The 23848-nt window shown below is 49.1% G+C and overlaps 8 protein-coding genes across 8 annotated transcripts; all 8 read left to right on the forward strand.

Annotated features, from left to right (window-relative positions):
- Window positions 1–196: 196 nt before the first annotated feature.
- On the forward strand, window positions 197–1882 carry J4E83_009738 (uncharacterized protein; the record flags this gene model as incomplete). The annotated part of the gene is made up of 2 exons (XM_049336623.1): window positions 197–202; window positions 269–1882. The coding sequence occupies 2 exons, from the start codon at window positions 197–199 to the stop codon at window positions 1880–1882; spliced, it is 1620 nt and encodes a 539-aa protein (XP_049184205.1).
- Window positions 1883–3394: 1512 nt separating this feature from the next.
- Window positions 3395–4135, forward strand: J4E83_009739 (uncharacterized protein; the record flags this gene model as incomplete). The annotated part of the gene is made up of 2 exons (XM_049336624.1): window positions 3395–3433; window positions 3491–4135. The coding sequence occupies 2 exons, from the start codon at window positions 3395–3397 to the stop codon at window positions 4133–4135; spliced, it is 684 nt and encodes a 227-aa protein (XP_049184206.1).
- A 787-nt stretch (window positions 4136–4922) lies between these two features.
- Window positions 4923–6460, forward strand: J4E83_009740 (uncharacterized protein; the record flags this gene model as incomplete). The annotated part of the gene is made up of 3 exons (XM_049336625.1): window positions 4923–5274; window positions 5470–5675; window positions 5729–6460. 3 exons carry the CDS (start codon window positions 4923–4925, stop codon window positions 6458–6460), a joined length of 1290 nt encoding a protein of 429 aa, XP_049184207.1.
- A 5213-nt stretch (window positions 6461–11673) lies between these two features.
- On the forward strand, window positions 11674–12549 carry J4E83_009741 (uncharacterized protein; the record flags this gene model as incomplete). The annotated part of the gene is made up of 1 exon (XM_049336626.1): window positions 11674–12549. One exon carries the CDS (start codon window positions 11674–11676, stop codon window positions 12547–12549), a length of 876 nt encoding a protein of 291 aa, XP_049184208.1.
- A 1888-nt stretch (window positions 12550–14437) lies between these two features.
- Window positions 14438–16051, forward strand: J4E83_009742 (uncharacterized protein; the record flags this gene model as incomplete). The annotated part of the gene is made up of 1 exon (XM_049336627.1): window positions 14438–16051. The coding sequence occupies one exon, from the start codon at window positions 14438–14440 to the stop codon at window positions 16049–16051; it is 1614 nt and encodes a 537-aa protein (XP_049184209.1).
- Window positions 16052–18194: 2143 nt separating this feature from the next.
- J4E83_009743 (uncharacterized protein) lies at window positions 18195–18641 on the forward strand (the record flags this gene model as incomplete). Its single annotated transcript, XM_049336628.1, has 1 exon — window positions 18195–18641. The coding sequence occupies one exon, from the start codon at window positions 18195–18197 to the stop codon at window positions 18639–18641; it is 447 nt and encodes a 148-aa protein (XP_049184210.1).
- Window positions 18642–19465: 824 nt separating this feature from the next.
- On the forward strand, window positions 19466–20335 carry J4E83_009744 (uncharacterized protein; the record flags this gene model as incomplete). Its single annotated transcript, XM_049336629.1, has 1 exon — window positions 19466–20335. The coding sequence occupies one exon, from the start codon at window positions 19466–19468 to the stop codon at window positions 20333–20335; it is 870 nt and encodes a 289-aa protein (XP_049184211.1).
- Window positions 20336–22453: 2118 nt separating this feature from the next.
- Window positions 22454–23047, forward strand: J4E83_009745 (uncharacterized protein; the record flags this gene model as incomplete). The annotated part of the gene is made up of 1 exon (XM_049336630.1): window positions 22454–23047. The coding sequence occupies one exon, from the start codon at window positions 22454–22456 to the stop codon at window positions 23045–23047; it is 594 nt and encodes a 197-aa protein (XP_049184212.1).
- Window positions 23048–23848: the final 801 nt, after the last annotated feature.

Genomic DNA, 23848 nt, shown 5'->3' on the forward strand with positions numbered 1-23848 from the left:
TAAAAAAGGACCTTTCTCTTCATTGCACGTTCGTGATCGACGACCCCATTGTCCATTCTCTTTGACCCGACCTGGCGCACGGAGCACCAAGTCTTTACGCCTTACATAAAGAAACGCTTGTAAGAATCGAAGGATCACAGTTGCGCCAACTGGTCTACTTCGACGTACTCAACCGATCCCAGATACAATCCCAAGTATGCCTGTCTCGACGTGGATACCGCCGCCGCCTCCAGACCCCGACACACTGGTCAACCCAGCGCCTTTCGAGCCCTTCCCGCTCATCCAACTACGCGCCGGCAAGATCAAGAAGTCGCTTGGAAACGGAAAGATCGAGTCTGCCATCTACAAAGGACCGCTGACGGGTCCAGTCGAGATCACCGAGCTTGGTATTCCGACAGATGAACATGCATTTCATCTGCACGGCGGCCCAGACAAAGCGCTCCTCCACTATTGCACATCGCATTACGATGAGTGGAAGAAGGAGCTACCAACTTCGGAACACCATTTCAAACCCGGTGCGTTTGGCGAGAACCTGTTCAACACTGAAGTCAGCGAGATGAACTTGTGTATCGGAGATCGACTGGCCATTGGTGACATTGTCGTCGAGGTTAGTGAGCCACGTGGACCTTGCTACAAGCTCAACCACCGCTTCGAGGTCAAGGATATGGCGAAGCGCACACAGACGCTACTGCGGACAGGCTGGATGTACCGTATCATCAAGACCGGCACCATCACTGCAGGCGACATGATCTCCCTACTCGAGCGACCGCATCCAGAGTGGACGATAGCCAGAGTCATGTACTACCTTTTTATCGAAACAAACAACGTGGAGATGATGAAGCAGATTGTGCAGCTGCCGCAGCTTGGATGGGACATCAAAGGGAAATTCCAAAAACGTCTAGACAGAGGTGTTGTTGAAGACCACAATAGCAGACTGTTTGGTGGCGAGGACGAGAAGATGGATACCTGGAATGAGTACCGTCTTGTTGAGAAGCGAAGGGAGACGAGTACTGTCACAGCCTTCATCTTCGAATCTATTGAAGACATCCCGGAGCCGCCGCCCGTCGAGCCAGGTAGCCACGTACGGCTAAAGCTAGGAGGAAAGTTAGTACGCGCCTACTCCGTCGTAAGCGGGAACTCAAAGCGTTTCGAGCTCGGTGTCGCCCTAGACCCAAGCAGTCGCGGCGGCTCCAAATACCTCCACTCGCAGACCAAAGTCGGCGACATCCTCACCGTCGGTCGCATCACAGCCAGCTTCCCCCTCGCCAAAACCGCAGACCGACACATCATCATCGCAGGCGGCATCGGCATAACAGCCTTCCTGACAGCTTTTACCTACCTCCAAGAAACGAACCAAGACTTCCACCTCCACTACGCCGTCGCAGAAGAAATACCTTTCGCCTCTCAAATCACCGCTCTGGGATCCAAAGCAACAATCTACAACAAATCACTCGGCCAACGCCTAAACCTCCCCGCCATCCTCTCAAAAGCCGATCACCAAACCCACATCTACACCTGCGGCCCACCTCGCCTCATGGACGCCGTTGTCGCGACCGCAAAAACCTACGGTATACCCGAGTTCTCTGTCCACATCGAAGCGTTTACGATAGCTACATCCGGAGATCCGTTTACCGCGGAGCTTAAACAAAGCGGCAAGACGGTGGAGGTGCGTGCTACGGAGTCGCTGCTTGATGCGCTGAGGGCTGTGGGTATGGAGATTGATAGTTCGTGCGAGGTGGGTAATTGCGGGACGTGTAGGGTGGATGTTTGTGGGGGGAGGGTGGAACATCGGGGGACGGGGTTGCTGGAGGAGGAGATGGAGGGTGGGGCTATGTTGAGTTGTGTTAGTAGGGGGGTGGGGAGGATTGTGCTGGATTTGTAGGGTGGTGGGTGGTGTAAGGATTCGATGGTGGGATTGCCGTGTTGCGGTAAGGTGATTGGTGATGAGTTATGAGGTTTAGGGAAAGTGTGTTTGGACAATGTAGTATTGGTTTTTCTCAAGTATCTTCCCAGAGACGTAAATGCGATGTATCCAGGACCCAGACTCCATTCCAATGCAAACTCTAATTAATCATCCCACCGCATATTCAAAATCAAATATTCAACTTCCTTACTACTCAACCCCTTCTTCTTTCCTACACCATTCGCCTTCTCACTCCTCTCTCCCTCCCCCTCTCTTTCCGCAATTTCGAGTCACATATTCCCGTTAAACCACCACGACGCAGCGACTGGCCAGCCAAATATAACCGCGTAGAACGGGAAGTAACTAAATGACTATCAGCCACAAGTTCCAAACGAGAAGCATAGTCGTAGAAGAAACGTAGGGACTTACACAGCACTCGTTTTTACCAGTTTTCTTGAGAGATCACCCGCTCGCCATGAGTGAGGCGTCATAGTTATAGGGTTGCGGGCGAAGGGGTGGGGTTCAACCATGCTGCGGGAGAGAGTGCGCCAGAGGAGGCGGGCTTGGGTTGGTGATGGCATGGTTGTGTGTTGGGGTATGTTTGGTCGGATGTCGATTTGAAGCTATCGGTTCGGTTGGAAAAGAGCCGGTGTTGAGGTGTTCTTGATGGATTGTTGGTTTAAAAGGTTTGGCGTTGATGTCTTATGCTGAGTGGAAAGATGTATGAGGTGTATGAAGTGGACTGTTGATCGCAGTAGTACTTGTAGTGTAGTACTAGTTGTTATTTGTGAATAGCCACCATACCTCGCAGCCACCATCCTATTTATCCAACCTACCCCCCAAACCTACACCCTCATCACCCTCACCAACCCGCGATCGTACCACCAAACCATGGCGTGAGCCCCCCATCCTCCTCAGCCCTACGCCGCAACCCGAACGGCTGGCCTGACATGTCGGACAAGCCAGGCACACCAAAACCAACAGCCAGCAGCAAACCACGACCCGTATCGGGCAACAGAATTGAGCACCGTGGAAAGCAGTCGCTTGTTCCCGGACACTGTCATTGGTCTGGGCTCGTGCGAAACTTTGGATGCAATGACGGTGGTGAGAGGGTGGTGTGAGTTCGGTTGGGGCAGGGTCGGCGGGTGCCGATGGCTTGAGTCAGGTGATACGATTGTGGTGTGACACGAAAAAGCAATGTGTATGCATGATGCTGCCCTCACAGGAAGTAGACGAGGGTTTTGTCATGGTTGTTCGTCTTCGTCTTGCTATGCGATTACCGGATTCCACATGTGAGTTGCGGTTTCCAGGATGGAGCTGCGAGAGACAGCTTTCGGGATGACGCACCTCGGTCGGCCTGGCTTATCAGGGTCGCGGACGAATTTCCGCACCTACAGACGCGGCGAAACTTTTGACTGACAACACCACGCGCACACATTCCATGCTGAGAAGCTCGTCCTATACTAAATAGACCACGACTGAAGTAGTAAAATGGCAGCAGCAGTACTCGCAGGCAGCACCGGCCTCGTCGTACGTCCCCCACAACCCCCAGATAACCCCATCACGCACTCCTAACACAACACGCAGGGCTCCAACATCCTCACCACGCTCCTCGCCCACCCCTCCTTCTCCGCCATCCACGCCTACACGCGCCGCGACCTCCCCAACCCAGCAGGCTCCACAAAACTGCAACCCATCACCTCTCCCGACTCGTCCACCTGGCCCGCCGCATTCCCCTCGTCCACACCCCCCCGCGTCTTCTTCAGCGCCCTAGGCACAACCCGCGCCCAAGTCGGCGGCTTCGACGCGCAACGAAAAATCGACTATGACCTAAACCTGGATCTCGCCAAGCGCGCCAAAGAAGCCGGCGTAGACACATACGTCCTCATCTCGTCCAACGGCGCGAATCCCAATGGCTACTTTGCGTATCCGAAGATGAAGGGCGAGTTGGAAGAAGCGGTTAAAGGGCTGGGGTTCAAACACACGGTTATTGTACGCCCCGGTCTGATTGTGGGGGAGAGGAGTGAGTCGAGGCCTGCGGAGGCGGCGTTGAGGAGTCTGGCGAAGGGACTGAGGGGGCTGACGCCCAAGATGACGGATTGGTGGGCGCAGGATGCGGGGGTGATTGCGAGGGCGGCGGTGGAGGCGGGGGTGAGGTGTGTGGAGGGGAAGAGGGAGGAGGGGGTTTGGATGCTGGAGATGAGGGATATTGTTGAGTTGGGGAGGGAGTAGGTGGTGCATGGGATGGGATGGGATGGGGATGGTAGTGTATGATACCCTTTGTGCAGATGTTTACTAAATGAAGTTATAACGCGTCTTCAATGTAAGGTCTCAATTTCTTAACACTAATACTATGCCTATGATTGCAAACTACGACGATAAGCGACCCTATACCACGAGATGCTTATAATCAGTCTTTAGTGTGTAGAGGCCATGTCAACAGATAGCATAGACTACGACGTCCCCTTTCCATACACACATTCTACCACAATCTTCACAACGAAGTAAATACAACACCCGCAACATTCGATGCTGATAACCACAGTCGGCATCTTTACCCGCTCCAATGCACGCTGGACCCTTACAGCACATGCTAGACTCGCTGCGGAAATTCACGCGGTACCTCGCGCTTTCCCCACCATGCTAGAGGTATCTTCCGAAACCTTATACTTCCACCCAATCAGCATGAACGAATGAGACTGCGCCGCATGAAGTTCCCAGACTATCGTTACCCCTGTATCCCTCCCTCGTCTACCTCGCGCGAATTCCCTCTTTCACTTCCCGTGCAGAAACAGCCCGGCCTATATAGACGGAACGGAATGCCTCCCAAATCGCAGCGCAGTAGAGCTTGTGCTCAGTGTCGGTCTAGACGTGTTAAGGTATTTTATTCGGTATCTGCAATTGAAGGGTTGAAGACTGATCTGTGGTGTAGTGCGACGAACGACCCGAGATATGTCATCAATGCGAGCGTCTCGGACTGGCTTGCTCTGGAGCACTTCAGGGCTCCATCGTCATCGACATGACAGAGCGAGTGGCCAAGCCCAGAGGGAGGAAAAAGAAAGAGACAACAAGAGCTGCACTAGCAGTCCGCGGAAAGGATCCAACAGACGATAGCCAGCCATCAGCGATTCCTCGTACAATTCTTGCCCAAGAAGAAACCGCAAGCACATCAACACCAATTGACCAGCCTTCTTCATCGTCATACCCATCGTTACCATCCGAAAGCAGAGACAACGAAAAGATAGAGCAAGCCATCGTAGCAATCCGCTACCAGTACAGACCCCCCATGCTAAACCAGCCCTCACGAATCCTGCCAGAAGCTCTAGATACCGCTTTCCTCTCCCACTACATTGAGCTCAACAAAGGCGGAAGTCAGTACGCACCGGAAATCCAATGGCTGGGGCATATAAACCAGATTCACAGCAACGCACGGAAGCCAGCGGTTCGGCTGTCTCTCCGCGCAGTTTCCATGGCGTTTTTTGGGAAGCACCATCATGATCCGAGTATTTTGATTGATTCCTGGAGATGGTATACCGTGGCGTTGAGTGCGCAAAGGACGTCAATAGCGAGACTGAAGAATGATGCTATTCCTGATGAGGAAGAGGTTCTGGTGCCGCTTATCATGTCGTTGTACGAGCTATATGTAGGGGCGACTGCGACGGGCGCAATGTCTCACATCGCGGCCGCAGCTGAGATTATGAATATGCGCGGTCCGAGTAACTGCGGGTCAGGCGCCATTTGGCCGCTCTTCAAGGGTATCCGCAGCTCTGATGTAAGACCAAGGACACCACTATCGATACCTAGCCACTCCACTAACATCCCCAGGCCCATAAATCCGTAGTCTTCAACCGCAAATCCGTCTACGCCTCCCCAGACTGGATGACCCTCCCCTTCATCGGCAAACCGCGCGACGCACACCAAACTCTCGCAGACATCGAACTCATCGTCCCTCACTGTTTCGCCATGCTCGAGATACCCGGTTCTATGCGCGTCCTCTTCTCCACGCCAATACCCTCGCACGTCGACGTGAGACCTTGCAAAGAACTCGCGTGCAAATTGATTCGGCAACTCGATGACTGGGCTGCAGTGTATCCACACCTGACGAACTTATCCAGGAGTCCACGCGGAACACCTGTCGAGAGGGGTACGTCGACCCTACCCAAACCCAATACCAGGCCAGGATCTCCCAAATCAACCACAAGTTCGCCTAATACCTTCATAGCCCTAATCGCCTCAAACTACATGGCCGACCGCCTAGTCCTAAGCATGCTCATGTACAAAACACACACAGAATCCACAGCCCCCATAGCCCCCTACGAGATGCCCACCCCCTATTACTTCGACGTAGCCACGAAAGCCACGACGGATATCATTGACGCCGCAGCGGAGATCGAACAGGCCCAAACACCGGGGTTTGACCTACTGCGCAGTATTGCCCCCGTTATGGCTGTGGCTTTTGCGGCGCCGACGATGGAGCTGAGGAAGGATGCGGTGGATACGATGACGAGGTGGGCGAGGAGGATAGGGGGGCTGGGGAGTATTATTGGGGCGATTTGAGGGGGGGTGGGTGGGAGGCGTGTGTGTACGACTGCGAAGGCGAGATTGATGCGACGCGTATTTGAAGTGCGAGAGTGATGCGCGAGTGGTGGGGAGCTCTGATGCGGTTTTCTTACGCCCGCCGTTTGTGGTCGTTCTCAAGGGCCAGCGGTCGATGTATGTCCGCCTCCAGCTGTTTCTTCCGCAGCAACGCAAGACTGGCTCGCTCTTCCTGTACTATGGGTGGGGTCGATTTCGTGGTCTCGCCGGTCGCGCGAAACGGAGTGATTGTTGGCTGAGCGCCCAGTAGCATTCTGGTCGTTACCGACTTTTGGCGACCGCTCACATTGAAGCTCTTTCAACTTGGGCAACATCCAACCCTTTGGCGTTGGCACATCCGCAGTCGTCACAGCGGCCTCTCCTGTACCCCTGGACCATTCGCATCGCTCCCTTACTGCGTCGCGGAGCAATGTCTTTACCCACTCGACTCGACCTCTTGAGATGATTGACAAATCAGAAGCGGTGTTGCGCGACGAAAGGGAAACCTCGTTATTGGGTGGAGGATGCGTAAGGTAATTGGAATGGCGCTACTTGCTATAGGCGCAAAATGTCTGCACCATTCACTATCGGTGCAGAACCATAGTATAGACGATCTTGATCCAAGGGTTCTGGAGATGCGATACTTCTCTCTTTTTAAGAGTATCTCCTCGCGTATGAGTCGTACGAAATACGGATGGTGTGGTTGGCTCGTCATCTCTGGGTCGCCTCTGGCTCATCCCAGATTTTGATACAAAGCATCTCATGTTTGCCAACCTTCACATGTACGCGTACGATTCTATAAAGGTGTCTACACCATGTCAGCGCGGTCCGTTGGCCATACAATCCTGGAAATCAACTCGTCGCTACAACTCTCCACTACCTATCTCAACTCACAATGGCACGTCCTCTTACCTCACGCCTGACACTCCCAGGCGCAGGCACCGCCATTTTGCGAAACATCAATAGCATCTGGAAACTCTACGACGCAAGTTACGCCATCCCATATGACCTGCATCCCCACGGCGAGCACCGTGCGAACAATTGGTCTCGGCTTTTCCAGATTCGACTGGAGCGTCTTGTACTGCTCACGAATGCACGAATGAAGGATTACATCCTAGAGCAGATGCGCGACGTTGTAAACTTCAGACACCAAGGAAGACAAAATCGGTTGTTGTGTGTGACTGTCTGCGATCTCGATAGGCTGTACAGGAGGATTAGACGCGAGCAGATGAGGGAAGATAATGCGGCGGAGAGAGCAGAAAGATTGCTCTATCAGCAACATGTGGAACAGGTCAGGCGATTGGAGCTTGTGGTCCAAGATCTACGTCGAATGGACATGGCCCGGCAGCAACGATTTCAATTACCGGCTTTCGCATTCATCGACGACGCCCCTTAGGATTGAATTCGCATATCAAATGCAACATCAAGAACGACAGGACATCGACAACACCCTCCCCTACTAAGCGTAGGCATGACCTCGCCTCCAACCCCATCAACCTCCTTTGTCACCCCATTGTCGTCTTTGTCCAGCCCTCCACAACGCCATCTTCTTTCACCACCATCACACCCGCAAATATACCCATCAACACCGCAAACCGTCTCCATACTCACTGAACATCATCACTAGCCCATGACCCCACCCTCATCTACATGCTCCTCAAAACAACCAACTTCTACCCTCTGGCCAAGATCGAAGAAAGAACCGCTGGAGAAATCGCACGCGCAATGTCAGGCAATCCACCCTACCCTGCGGGTTACCCGTTTCTTCCTCCCTCGAAAACAGATCAAAGTGCGACGGAGCGTTTGGCAGAGGTTAGGAAACTGTTAGCGAAGCAGAAGGAAGGGGAGAGAAAGGGGAAAAGCTCGGAGAAGATGCAGTCGAGGGGTCTTCCTCCAACACCGCCAAAACACGCTCCAGGTGCTTGGGGTGGTCTGGAAGAAGCCAGGAAGCTCATAGCTTCACAGATGGAAGGCCAGAGGAGGATGAATGGTAGCGAGACGCGGCCGCGGAAAGTAAGATGTCCGTCCTCATCGATGTCGTCAGTTTCTAGCGACAGTCTGCTGGGGTCGTTGCCAGTGAGCTCACGACCGCAAGGCCCTTATCCTCCGAGCTTACCTTCGCCGCTACCGAGGAATCACCCGAGGAGTCATTACACGAGACAGCCTCCACTGGATGAATCATCACGCAGTCCATCACCAACACGCGCGTCACGACGACCTTTGCGACCAAATCTTGATAAAATCGATTATGAACGGAACGCACACCGACTATCTCAGCGACGAGACCGAAGCTGCACGCCCATGGGCAAGGTCTTCGTACAAGATATCACGTGGCCGCCATTTCCTGAATGGCCGAAGGATGTATCGAAGGATGAGGAGATGAAGTTTATCGAAGGTGAGATAGAACTTTATAGGATTAGAGAGGCGTATGAGAGATCTGTGGGACGGAAACTTGTGGCGAGTTATAGGAAGAGGGTGCTTATGTATGAGAGGGATGTTTTGAATTGTAAGCTTAGTGGTACAGGGAAGAAGAGGAGGATGGGGCGGTAGAGGGGCGGGAGTATGCAATGATAGTCTAATGTACACGCAAGCTCTATGAACGCCTAGTGATAGATTGCCACACGGGATTAGGCGCTTTCTCTCTTGCTGGCGAAGCATGGTTGTGTTGAACATGCCTTTGTTTGGGGAGCTCCATCAAATTGTGCTGTGTCTTTGTTCGAGCACAAAAGCACGACTTTCTTTCACATCGCACTATCTCGCAAAAGCTTTGGCAACGCTGATACCGTATCAATCACAAAAGAGCCGCCGCAGGATTACGTAGCGATCAATCCAATTCCTACGCACGACTTATCCGTCCCAGCGCCGCCAACATGTCTGAGCTTCAAAGTGAATACGCACCGAACAGTCTTTTCGCCCCAATGGACGATCTGGAGACATACATACGCAGTACCTGGGATCTGAGGCACCCACACGACTTCTTCACACCACCACTCCCTTCTCAGGAAGAGTACAGGTTCTCAGACCCGTGGCTCATATTCGCCTTATTCTCGCTTGCCAAAACAACATCACTCGATACGGCACGGAAGGCATTGCGTGAAGTACTTACACGCGATGAGCATGAAGGTGAAGTCACGGCTAGGGATGTCCAGGAGGCGCGAGATTATGTCATCAAAAACATGGAGCCGGATGAATTGCAAAGATACAACAATGTCACTGTACCGGGACTGAGAAGAGATGAAGTGAGGTGGAATAGATACAAACATATGTATGAGGTGGATTATCATGACTTATTGCGAAGGTATGGCAGGCGGGGGACTGAGTGGGGGACAAGGTCTATGTCACGACGTTGCAGTCGAGATGATAGGCGACGCAGTCATCTGAGAAGCCCTATGGGTAGATCACCAAGTCGTTACCGGCCGCGAAGTAGGAGTCCAACTCGACCACGCGACCGTGAGAGACGTGCACCAAGCGTCAATAGGCGATCCAGTCCACCACCGCATCCTTCGCTGCAGCGAAGTCGTCCGGTCGAGCAGCCAGCCTATCGCGGCGCTACCACTGATCACTTTAGTGGATACGCCCTTGAGATGCCCAATCTGGTTACCGACCCACCCGGTGCCACTTTCGATGAGCGGCTTGGATTACGGGACGAGGCAGTGCAACTGCTTGGTGCGCAAGAGGAATATTACGAAGCTGTGCGGCGGAAGATGCTATCTCGATACATGGCGAGAGTGCAGAAGTATGAAAGGGAAGTCATCCAAATCAGGAAGCGTGTTGCGGGCGGCGAAGGGATAAGGTACGAGAGAGACGACGCAACAAGGGGTAGGGGGGATAGGGGTTATGAGAGGGAGACAAGAGATAGCCGGCGAAGATAAGATGGTCGCTAAAGTCCATTTAACGTCTCGCTCCTCTCATATCCAAGTACGACCAGGCGATCTTTGTTCGTTGGCTGACAGATTGGATCAACTGGTAGCTTATGTTAGATCGTTAGTAATAAGCCACGCTATATAGCCTGGTATAATTTCACGCTAAGTATATTAACACTGTGCACCCTTAACAGTGTATTATACTTATAATTTCTCTTATTTATAAGAGTATTTTTTTATTAAAGTTATTAATATTATAAAAGTTATAAGTAGCTCTTCTTACTTTATATTACTATAGTACTATAAAATAAAGTAAATAGTAACTAAAAAATAAAAATACTATATATAAATATAAGTTAAAAAAAAGAAAATATAAAAAGTAACTACTATAAGTACTACTTTTTAAATATAATATATATACTATAGCTACTAATATAATTACTTTTTACTTAAATACTTAGCTTACTTTTAATAGTAAATTACTACTACTTAGTATTTTTTTATAACTTTTAGCTTTTTTAAAGTTTACTATTATAATTAAAAAAATAGTAAAATTATAAGCTACTTATTACTAACTTATTATTATTTTTAGAAGTAGTACTTTTTTTTAGAGCTTAGCTACACGCTAAGTAGTTATATAATACTTAAAAGTATAGTTTTATTTTTAATAAGTATTAAAGTATATAAATATATATACTAAGAATACTAATATAAATATAAATATAGCTAATATTTATAAGTATAAACTAAGTAGCTAAGAACTTCTTAATTACTAAAAGAGTAGTAGTATTAAATTTTATTTAATAACTTTAACTACTTAGCGTTTAGCTTACTTAAGTAAAGTAAAATATTTTAAATAATTAGTTTAAAAATATAAACTAAAAAATATAAATATTAGCTATTTTAGTAAGTTATAAAATTATTATATAAAAAATATAAAAGAGTATTATAATAGCTAAGTAGCTATTATAAGTAATAGGTTATTTAGTTAATTATTTAGTTTGTCTAGTTTATCTAGTGCTAGTACATTAAATGTAAAGTCCCGTGCACCCTTAACCGCACTAGCTCCGTACCTTTCGTGGAGGACTTGAGCAGAGCTACGCTTTCCACTCGCAGTCACCGACCACGTTCAAGCCCTACACGCCTTTGGCCAGATATCACAATATGAACGCCTATAGCTCGGAGACCGCGATCGCGCGTGCTGGTCGTCGCGCTGCATGTGTACCCCCGACGACCATTGATGACGAGATCTCTCAACAAGAAAGCGCTATGAGGGGCAATCATCGACGCCTGTCTGAGATCAGCGATACCTCGAAAACCTTACACTCTCCGATGGACCTGCCTTTCCGTCCGGCGTTAAAGCGTCCCGCCGACGCACCTGATGCTCACGAAGACCGCAAGACTAAGCGTGCTCGCGAAAGCCACGACTCAGACCAAGCAAAACCAGGAGATACCCCAGTGGATGAGTGCCTATTGCTGAAAACCCCCAAGTTCTTCGTGAAGGCTTACATAGCCGGACTTGAGAGTCGGCGTCAGGAGCCACGTTATCTGGACCAGGATCAAGTTAGCTCCCAAATGAGCGCGCGTAATCGCCGAGATATTTCCCGAACCGCACTGCGCCCTCAAAGTCACCGTCCTCGTATGACCGCACATAAAGCCAAGAGCCCCAATGCACAGCCCGTTCCGCAAACGACCTCTACGCCTAAGCTGAAGACCGAAGATTTCGGAGACCGCATCGATTTCCTGAACTTCGGATACGATGATTTCGAGCCCAAGACGCCAGAGGAGAGATTGATGAAGTACCGAGCCGATGTTGAGTTGTCCAAAGTGCATGCAAAGCGCTACAAGCTTATGGCAGATCGCAAATCGAAAAACTTCTACAGCGACAAGGTACCGCCTAGGACGGACGAAACTGTAGATCGCCTCGACTTCCTGAAGGAATGGGACGAAATAAAGCCCATGACACCAGAGGAAAAGTTGATGAAGCTCAAGGCCGATGTCGAATTCTCGAAGATACATCAGGATCGATACAGGTTCAAAACTGCTGAGCTGTTGTTCGAGGGCAGAGCAGTATTCGCGCAGCTCATGGTGGATGTGGAGGAGTCTCGATTGAAGAAGGGACGGGAAACTGCTGCTGATGCAAATTTGAGAGCTACAGGGTCATCTTCGGAGGATCATAAGTATGGCGCAGAAGGCTATCGGGGTTAGAAAGCCTCTCGCGGAGGCGGAGGCAGAGGCAGAGAAGAGGAAGCCAGGAAATGTGAGAGAAGGTGGGAGGAGGACTATCCGAGGTACCGGTACAGGGAGAAGATCTGTAAGCCGAAACCGGCGGTCAATATAGCTAGTCGGTTATACTTGATATATCTGGACAGCTGCGAGTGACTTAGATATGAAGGCGTTGTGGCGCCAGTATTGAGAAATACTATCGCATCACTGTAAAGATGGTGGGAAGTGTGCTACAATCTGCTAGACCTTATTAGCAAAGACGCCCTGTTAGACGTCTCACTGATTCTCTCGACCGAGTTGGTTCCGTTTGAATTCAGCATTCCCATAGCGTGGGCACCAGGATGGCATTCGTCTTTGTCCAAACAGTCTTTGAGTGATTACTGCCTTTGTTTGCTTGAATGCTTCTCTTTCGGCTATCAACACTTACACTGACGACGATCGCGAACTGACAGTAGACGTTACCGATAAGCTCTGCTCTGCTCTTCTCAATCCGCGCAGCATGTCAAAATCTCGATCTTTGCACTCCGTCGCTATGGCATCTAGATGGGCTGACCAACTACACGAAACATCCGAAGCTAGGGGTCAAGAAGCGAATAGACGGAAAGATCGTTCAGACTTGCCTCCAGACCAAAATGGGCGACCTGCAAGTACTAATAAGAGACGTCACAAACAGACGGAGCGAAGGAGTGAATCTCTGAGCACCCAAGAAAGCGCCTTTCAATCAGCCGAGGACGCGCCACACGAAACACATTTACTTCATGAAAAGTTCGCAGGCATCGATGGAGATACCGGTTTGCTGGAAGAACCCCCTGATGACCCCAAAGCTGCGTGTTTCGACGACTTGCGAACTCTACATCTTGAGAAAGATCAACTATACCAAGCGCAGGAAGACTACTACCATGCTTTGAGACTGCAGATACTGGCAAGATATCGAAGAATGCACATGAGCTATCTGAGTGCTGTGCGAGTCGTTGAGAGCAGGATCGATAGTGATCGTAATGGCGAAGTGATCATGTCAGGAGGCAAGGGAACTGCAGGCAGAAAGAGAAAGAGAAACACAGATGCTGGAAAGGACAGGCGGCCTCGGGCTTGAGTGTAACATTGTGATCTAGACGCAGTAGTGAATGAGATCTCTGAGCCACACCAGTCCGATACTGAAGACCGGATCAGCTTCTACGCCTTTGGTTATGCACCCGAAGACGAGCATCTGACCAGAGAAGAAGAGGTCCAGTTACTACCTTTCGACATCGATATGGCCGAGACGCCGACACCGCGCTTATAGCGAATGGCAGAGCCTTTTATACGGATCGTATACTGGAGCTGTGGAATATGAGACGAGATGCTGCAGCCTTGAATACTCCGGCCGAAGCTGGACACTAAGAGACACACTGATGATGGAAGGGCGACACGCGGCCTATATTCCAGGCTCGTTCCAGGATGAACGTCACATAGTCTCCTCGTATGTCTAGAGCAATTCGGTTAGTCACTAGTCCCTCAAACAAAGGTTATTGTCCATTGGTTCTCGTCCTCTTTCACTTTGTACGTGCGCACGCTTTGTTTGACCAGCCCCACCTTTTTGACCTGAAGCTGTTGTCGCTATCTTTGGCGCACAATTCATAACACTCGCCGCAGAGATATTCTATGACCCACGGCTGATCTAGATACTCCCGCATCTTTCGCGGTCGCTCTTTTACGCAGCAGCTACGACAATCGAATCGCCGACTCCAGCGCCGCCAACGCGTAAGCAGATCCAGGTATGTCGATCTGTCTTGACGCCCCGCAGTTGCATGACTGCTAATATAGGGCTACTAGTACTACTACCTTCATCGCGTGCACCGCCTCTGAGACCGCTCGACATTCTGACAGCACCATGGCGACTTCATACGAAGAGGATACCCCGGTCTTAGCGGAACAACTAAAGGAGATCGCGCGTAACTGGTCTGTTGAAGATGTGTATGAAGTGTTTCCGCCTCACTTGCAGCCACTGGACTGGGATGATATTCCTTCCTGGGACGAAGCAATCGCCAGTGTCTTGCTGGAGGTGTCGCGATACAGAAAAGACCATGTCGCAGTGCTCGAAGAGATTACCGCCAATGCAGAACGCCGTGTGAGCAGTACAATCTGGGATAGGCGGCATTGGATCATACTAAAAGACGTACTGTTGCTGGTTAAGAATGCCCATGAGCAAGAGGCTGCCGGCCACATCTACCGCCGTGCCGATGCGATGCAGGGCTCATACAAAGAGGAGACGCTAAGGCACCTCGAAACAACCTGGAGAACTGAGGCTATCGATATCTTTCCAGAAGATATCAGACCACGGGGCGGAGAGAATCTAGAAGACTGGTTTCATGAGTTCATCCCAATCTTGTACGCCATGTCCAAGGTCGCTCTAGACATCGGGGAGATACAACGAGAAATAAGACTTGCGATCGAGAACAGAAAGAGGCACCCGAAAGGTATTGGCAGACCTAAGAAGCAAGATCAGGTCGATAATATCGGCATTGTTCGCCTGGACGATGTAAAGGACGCACATATCGCCCTGATAGAAGCTCATAGGATGTACAACATCAGACCGGACGTTTCCCCGAACGAACGTGGTCGAGCTGAAGAATCTGGCAGAGAGCTGGGCGGAGAAAAGGCCCCAGAGTATATTCCAGAGATGCCGCGAGCAATGGCTACGGGACGTCATCTCTCGAACAATGACGACGAGCCGGTCAATGGCTCTCCGGTGCCATCTCAGCAATCGTTAGACTTCGAGGCATATCATCAGCACACTCCTACGCCGCAACAGAGGGCACCCGTCGGTATCTTACCCGCTCCAGGACTGTACGCAGGTAGCATGAACCTCAGGTTCAACGGGCTGCCGGGGCAGCCTTTCCGTCCCCTACTGCCGCGGGATAGGGTACCAGAGGCTCTATTCCAGGAACCAACAAGGCCATCACAAGCCGATGAAAGGCCGCCAGCCGGAGGTAATCCAGCCGCATCACAAGAGCGTAGACCTCGTGCCCCGGTCGACCGCCCGACCCGTCAACCTGAGCCGTCCCGCTCGCCTCATCCGAGCGATGACCAGGCAGAGTCTCGCAGGTCTCGTAGAGAGACGCAGCTACGGGAGCGCCCTCTCCGTCGGAGCAGAGAAGCGTCTGAAGAATCCTCGGCCGACAATGAAAGACGGCTCCGCGCTAAGCGAAAGCGAGATGTTGAAGACATCGGCGAGCGCATTGACTTCCTCAACTTTGGCTACGACTTCGCGCCTCAAACGCCAGAAGAACAGCTCATGAAGTACGAGATGGAAGCTGAAGATGCCCGATTTCATGCGAAGCGCTTCAGGATTAGAGAAGAACGTCAAGCCGACAGGGAAGAGCTTCACGACAACAAGCTCTTAGCAGAGGGTAGAGCAAGGAAAGCGCAGCGCATGGCGGATCTTCAGGGGTCCCGGATCAGGGCAGCCCAGAGAGGAGTTGCCGCCGACGGAGATCTTTCGTAGTTTGTAGAGTTTGTTTCGAGATGTCCTGCTCGCCTTCAGCGAGTCCACGGAAGACGGATACGTGGTTTCTGTCGACGCGAAGTCGCCGGGCCATCAGATTGTTTGTATTGCGCGATTGGAGATTGGTGATGTAGTCATCTTCATGACATGTTGCGTAGTAATGGAGGTGCAGCCAAGGCATTCCAAGGTTGTCTTCCCACTTGCCAGGGATACAAGGTTGCGGGAAAGCGAATTACTCAGAGAACTATCTCTCTCGGGATGCATAGGGTATAGTAACATATTGTAAGCAGTGAAATCATTGTCTTCGTAAGGATTGCGCGAGCAATCCGCTAGATCTACGTCTGTCTTCAATCTGATAGCCAAAAGCTTCATATTAAACCCAATGCATGGTCAAGAGCAAAGCTTCCTCCTGAAGAAATCGGCCTGTCGCTTGACACATTCCTCGAAGTTGGGTTGCGTGGCGTATGCTTCGTAATGACCACCGCGGAACAAATGCAGCTCCTTTGGCTCAAGTGCACGACTGTATGCTTCCAATGTAGTTGCAGTGGGCGTCACAACATCGTTATCTGCAACAGTCATGAGCAATGGTGTCGGAGAAATGTGGTGAATCCAGGCCGCTCCAGGATGCGCTCTAAGATTTTCCATGCTGATCACGAGTTAGTCGAATGAATCTTCGCTGGCATTGCCAGGTTGGTTTTTGCGTAACAAACCTCCTCAAGGTTACTTGGTTTTTGAAGTGAGGAACGACGCCCTCAGCACCTTCCATCGACGCGTTACTATCTTTTGTAGTCATGGCCGATCGGTTTAATCGATTTGGATCGACAACAGGAATCATCATAGGTGGTTTGCCAGCTGCACGATCGATTCGATCTAGAATAATCAAATTAATCAAAACTCAATAGATGTGTTAGAGGATTGGGTCGACACGAACCTTTCTGGAAATCTGCTTCCCAATCTGCGATGTCATCCGACCGGATCAAATTGGCAAAAGCAGAGTATCCCTCCACCAACGGCGCCTGCGAAACGACGGCCTTCACTCTTCGGTCCACCGCAGCAACCCAAAGCACATTACCACCGCTGAACGACGAGCCCCAAATTCCGATCTTGGTAGGATCCACCTCAGGTCGGGTCTGAGCGTAAGTAATGGCGTCGGAGATATCACTGATTTGTATCGGTGCGTCAACTTCCAGTCTAGGTCTGCCTACTCCAGCATCGCTCTCTCCAAATCCACGATTGTCGAAAACCAAAGCGGTGATGGGAAGGTTCGCCACAAGATATTCAGCGACCGCTGTCAGGCCCTGATCTTTCGTGGCCGAGAAGCCATGTGAAATGACTACGCATGGCAACTTTTGCCCAGAGTAGTTTTTAGGGGTATAGAACAAGCCACGCAGGGTGGTTTGGTCCAGCGTTTGGAAAGAAGCTGGTTGGGTGGACATGATCGCAAGAATATGCTCCGGATTCAGAGAAAAAACGTTTGTGGAAGAGGGCAATGAGTTTGAGGTGGTTGAGGTGGTTGAAGAGGCAAATCGAGGCATTTGGATGATTTATATTATAGACTACCCTCAAGCTATCGTGGTTACTCATACATGTAAGCTACTTTGTAATCCATACTTTAGTGCAACCTCAGGTAAATCCTATCACAATGCTTCACAGATTCCACCCTTACGACCCTCCGGATGTCTGCGTCAAAGCTTACGTAACTAACTTCGGAGCACGTGCGGGCAATCTCATACGGCCGTAACTTTACAAAGGCCGTAACTTTACAAAATTCGGAACATTACTGCTCCGGTCTTTTCCCGATGGGCAAGATTGACTCCTGTTTGGTTCAGTCCAATGATCACACAGTCCGTGAAACGCTTTTAGTTCAACAGCCTTTCTTGATCTCCAGGCTGGCTGCGGGGTCCACTTTTTAGTGGGATCTTCCCTTTGCCCGAATTTCTTCTGGATCACAGTCATAGATTGAACTAGCAGATGCGGGGATAAGATTCAAGACTGCTTGTCATTTGATACGGGGGAATGGAGATTGTTTAAATTATGGCGTCCATCGCATCAGCTATTGATTTCCAAGCATCCATCTCGACTTACTGAACTCGCAACCTCTGTTCTTACCATTTCACCATAACGACCAACTGCACACTCTACAATGCCACTCTGGCTCATCTTCTACCCCGAAGGCCATTTCCAGGATACGGCCGCGAGGAAGGCTCTCACTCAAGACATCACCAAGATATATACCGACATAGGCCTTCCTCCTTTTTACGTTGTCGTCAACTTCATCAAAGTGGGTCCGCAGGATATGTGGATAGGCGGGGAGCAGAAAACGGACAAGCCGTTCATTCGATTCGTCATCGAGCACATTGCCGTCAACCTGCCAGACGACGACATCGCGATGGACAAAACAGCCAGGCGAATTGACCAAGCTTTGAAGCCTCACGTTGCTGACAAGGGATACGATTGGGAGTTCCACGTGGATGAAACGGACCGGCGTTTGTGGAAGGTCAATGGATTGGTTCCGCCGAAGTTTGGAAGTGAGCAGGAGAAAGTTTGGGTCAAGGAGAATCGTGCTGTACCATATGCTGAAGGATTGTAGGCAGATAATGGCGTGTAGAAAACAATTCAGCTTGATCTCCTGATCTGCCAATCTCACAGGAACCAAATAAAAAGACATACTTTGCGCACTCTGTCTACTGCTTGAGATTTGTAAATCTTGCATCCGTGCAGTTAAACTACTTTCTCGCTGGGCTTTTCTGATAAGCCTCCGTTAACCGACTTATTGCGACTCAAAAATGTCAGAAACATGACCTGTAAGTACACAATTGCAGAGCAGGGAAGGTACTTGCGGCAAGATGCATTCTCAATAGCGGGTGTCGGTCGTTGCATCCACATCATAGTTCATAACAAGCATTTGCGGAGTTAGAGATCTCCACATGGACTGAATGAGTTCACATAATCAAATGCTAACGGCAAGTCGACAGGACGATTAACCTAAGACTTTGATTACTACTCACCAAATGTGTGGGGCGATAGCCAAGCCGGAAGTCTACCTAGTATTGCGATTAGACTTCCACCCATTTACGGGCGTAAGCTAGGGTATGCACAGATCTATGGGTCGGTCCGCATGCCCCCGATGCGCATATGTACGGGCGTAAGCTAGGGCATACACATATCTATGGGTCTCTCCGCATGATCCCGATGCGCATATGTACGGACGTAAACTAGTTTCGAGCTTCCCCGCACCCCACATCTGCATTGATCATTCTACGTAACCAACCAAGAGTTCACATCGTCGCCAGTACCGATTATCCTCTTATCCACACAAGCGCTCCTCTATAAAGATCCCAAGGTCTCATTGAACTGGAGATATTCCATATCTTCATCACAATATTTCCCAGATTACTGCACACAAATCACAAGATGGGTAATACCAAGCTTCAAGTCGATATCTATATTGCCCCCGTCATCCCAGCTACAACCGGCTTTCCTGATTACGAAAGGGCAGCTTGGTCACCCATCAGCTGTGTACTTGTCCACGGACCCGAGTCAGCCGCCCTCATCGATACTCCCATCACCGTTAAGCAAGGCGAGGAGATCGCCAAATGGATTCGCGAGACAGCTCCGAACAAGAAGCTCAAGTATATTTATACCACCCACGCACATCCCGATCACTTCGCGGCTGTGCCAGTACTGCAAGAACAATTCCCGGGCCTTGAATTCGTCGCCACGCAAAACGTTGTAGCCGGAATTCAAGACTTGTACAACACGACCTACGAGCATGTTTGGCCAAATCTTTTTCCGAATCAGATACATCAAAACAGGCCGATACCGAAGGCCCTCCCTGCCTCAGGCGAGTTCTTCATCGACGGCGAGAAGCTGCATGGCGTCGAAGTCGGACACACGGACAATGAGTTCTCCAGCTTTCTCCACGTCCCTGCAGTCGACCTTGTCGTTACGGGCGACATTGTTTACGGCGACTGTCATCAGCATTTTGGCGAGGCCAACACGCCAGATAAACGTAAGGAGTGGCTGGATGCTATCGATCTCATTGAGGCAAAGAATCCGCATATTGTTGTTGCAGGACATAAGAGAGCTTCACAGGCAGATGCGCCATATTTGATCCAGTCGACTAGGGAGTACATTTACACATTTGAAAAGGAGTTGGCCAGGACAACGAGTGCTGAGGCATTGTATGACAGGATGAAGGAGTTGTATCCTCAGAGATGGAACCTTTTTATTTTGCATTTCGCGTGCCAACAGTCGTTTGCGGCGCGAGAGAGCAAACTTTGAGGAACAGTGAAGTAGAAACAGTTAAGCAGTGGAGCAAGAGTCTTTGATAGTTGATACAGAACGTAAAAGATGCTTTACGGCTCGTAATGAAGATGCATCATCACTCCTACGTTTTTTATCATTTTCTTTCTCCGGAAATTACGCCATCAAGAGCACCAAGATATGTGGCCCTGGTTCTGACCAATACCTCGTCGACAACGGTGTATATCCTAGTACGAACGAGTACCCGGACAGGAGTGTGTCCGCTAAATCACACAGTTTCGAAACGCTCACATGAATGCTGGCCCAGCCTCGACCGTCGCTTTCGCCGTCTCGTTTCGCTGACAGAGTAATCAGAGAATTCAGACGAGCTGATGCGCATGCTGCCAAAGAAAAACAGGTGTCTGAGTTGGTGTTTCCTATCGTTGAAGGCAAGATCGGGGATGCGAGATGTCGCTCAGGCCGGTTCGGAGGAAGGGGCCGGGACTAGGCCTGAATCCAGTTAGCGCATTCCCTTATCGATACTGAACGCTGGCCTCACAGCATTAAACAGGGCGCGCCTTTAAACCCTGCTATACTTCTCTATCTTTTGCGCTTAAGCTTAAGAAGTCTTTTTATAAGAGTACTTTAGTTATATATATTAAAAAAAAAATATTTAGTAATAGTAGTTTACTAAGCTATTTATCTAAAGTAGTTATTTTTATATATACTTATAGTAGCTAAAAATAACTTTATAATAAATATATAATAAGTTATTATAATAAGTTAGTATAATAAGTTTTATAATAGCTTATACTATAAAACTAAAGTTAAAGCTTAACTAGTAAGTTTATAAAATATATATTTTTTACTACTTTTTTTTAAACTTTTTATTATAATAATAAATAACTAAATTATTATAATAATAAATACTTAGCTTATTATTTATTAACTTTTTAGCTTTTTTAATACTTTTATAGTATTATTTTTATATTTATATTTTAATTTTTTACTATAGTATAAAATTTTCTACTACTTACTTATTTTTTTTAAAGTAATACTTAAAGAACTAAAAATAATAGTAGTATAGCTACTTTATTAAAATATAAAAGTAGCTAAAATAATTTTATATATATTTAAGTAGCTTAATAATAGTATATAATTAGTTTATACTTTAAAATAAAGTTTCTAATATTATAGTACTAAGTTATTTTTACTTTTATATATAAAAAGTAGCTATAATTAAAGTACTACTTTTTTAGCTTACTACTAAGTAGTAGCTAATAATTTTTAAAAAAAAGTTTTTAAAAAAAGTATAGTAGTAAAAAGTAAGCTTAGTAAATATACTACTTACTAAGTTTAGTATATAACTAGTTTAAAATAGTTAAAGTAGTTAAAGTATTATAAGTTAATTTTATAGCTTTATAATATTTACTATTTATATAAAAGAGTAGTATTATAAAAGAAAAAAATCTACTTTTAGACTAGCGTCTTAGTAAATAAAACTAGAATTATATTAATATATTAAGAAACTCTGCTATACTTACAAACTTATTATATTAACACCTATTAGCAATAGAATCTAGCTTCTTTCTACAAATGTTACCTTATCTTTAATCTACCTAGGTATCATACGAAGTCGCTATACTGGCCCTACGTACCGGCCTTCTGTATGTTCTTTCCTTCGCATCCAACCCGTGCATGACAGAATGAAAGACATCACAGTGCTTGACTCATAGCATTTATGGAGAGCGGCTGCTTCTAGGCATGTTCAGAGCTTCTAATGAAGCTTTGAAGCCGGAAATTCAAAGGCCCAGCCCGAGTAGAACGCAAGACATGTCTATCTGAGTGAGATCCTGTCATGGTGCTCACAAAGCTAACTAACCGTTCGCGTGCTTCGGGTCGTAGACGGCCTTACCAACGTCACCGGGCTTCGCTATCGTCTATTACACCCCGAATCTATGCTCTATAAGGTCGCCAAGTGCAAGAGCGGAGCCTCAAGCGGAGAACCAAGCGAGAGCTGGGTTTATCCACCAATAGACCTTGACCATCACGGCTGCGCAACAAAACCACCTATACCAGCGCATCGACTCTTAGATTGACCACAATCATCTTCTTACAATTCGTCACGCCCGTCTTCTGGCAGTTTCAAGTACCAAAATGGCCGCCAATGCTCTCGTCGAATCGCTGAAAAGCGCCAACCTACTCCCTTCCGCCATCATCCCAAAGTCTTTCACTCCGGCCCTGGATCTCAGCGTCAAGTTCTCCTCCGGACTTACTCCAGAACATGGAAGCCTCGCTCGTGTGAGCCAGGTCAAGGAGCAACCTATCATCTCAATCTCGTCTCCACCGACATCTTCCGCCGCGAGCTTCACATTCATGATGATCGACCCCGATGCGCCTACACCTGACGACCCAAAGTTTGGCTACTGGCGCCATTGGGTCGTTACTTCCATTCCGTCCCCATCAGCGACAACATCTCCAGACGACATCACCGCAAGGGGAAAGACGATCACGCAGTATTTGGCACCTGGACCGAAGGATGAGAGCGGACCACATCGGTATCTTTTCCTTCTGTTTGAGGAGAGGGCAGGAGAAACTTTGGAGAAGGCGGATGTTGGAGGAGAGGAGTTCGTTGAGAGGAGAAGTTTCCGGGCGGAAGAGTTGGCCGCGAAGAAGAGATTGAAGTTGGTTGGAGTCCAATGGATGCGAGGAGTGGGCGATGGGTGGAAGGGAGAAAAGGATGAGCTATAGAAAGAGGAAGAACGAAGCGGTGGTTTCTACCTGTAACTAAAAGCTCACAACAGCTCCATTCAGTTATGGAATCTTGCGTTCATATGAAGATGCTTCGGTGCTGGGCGGTGACGCATAACTCTTGCTGACTCAGCCGTGCCGCCGCGCTAGCGCTCGACGCGTCTCAAGCTTCAGCGCACCTGGGGACGCTCCAACCCTCACCTGGTCTCTCGTAAGCAACAAAGCGCAACGTCACGACTATTCCTTGACAGCACACCATATGTCAAGGCCGTGAGTATGCTCATGGTTCTTGCGAGATGTCAATATAACATACAGCTATGATGTCACCGCCCCGTTTCGAACGGCACGCGTAGGTCATTCCGTCCCAACTGACCGCAAACCAGTACCACCTTCATGGTCGCCGCGACCTCATCCCCAATATCTCCATCGCTGTTCGTCTTTCGCGTCCCAGAGGTTGACTCCCACGCACACGCTTTTTTGCTGCGGCCGCCGCATGCGTCCTGATATCCCGCTGGCGTTCTTTCCCATGCGACACGTTTGAGCGTCTTCGAATACTGTCTCTATTGGACCTGCCTGTATACCGACTGGCTCCTCGATCGCTCGACCGATTATTACTACGCGTATCGACATCCTCCCGTCTTTCACGGCTATGCCGCCTCGATGCTTCAGCAGCCCTACGTGAATACGACGCGGTTCGAGGAGCTCGATTTCGATGTGAGCTTTGCTCGCTGGCTGAGGAACTATACTGGCGGTAGCCATGGTGGTCGCGATCATGTACTTTGGTCTGGGGCGCCTCTCGAC

Source organism: Alternaria metachromatica (assembly GCF_023757995.1).
Source record: "Alternaria metachromatica strain BMP 0045 chromosome Unknown scaffold_36, whole genome shotgun sequence".
Classification (NCBI taxonomy): Eukaryota; Fungi; Ascomycota; class Dothideomycetes; order Pleosporales; family Pleosporaceae; genus Alternaria; species Alternaria metachromatica.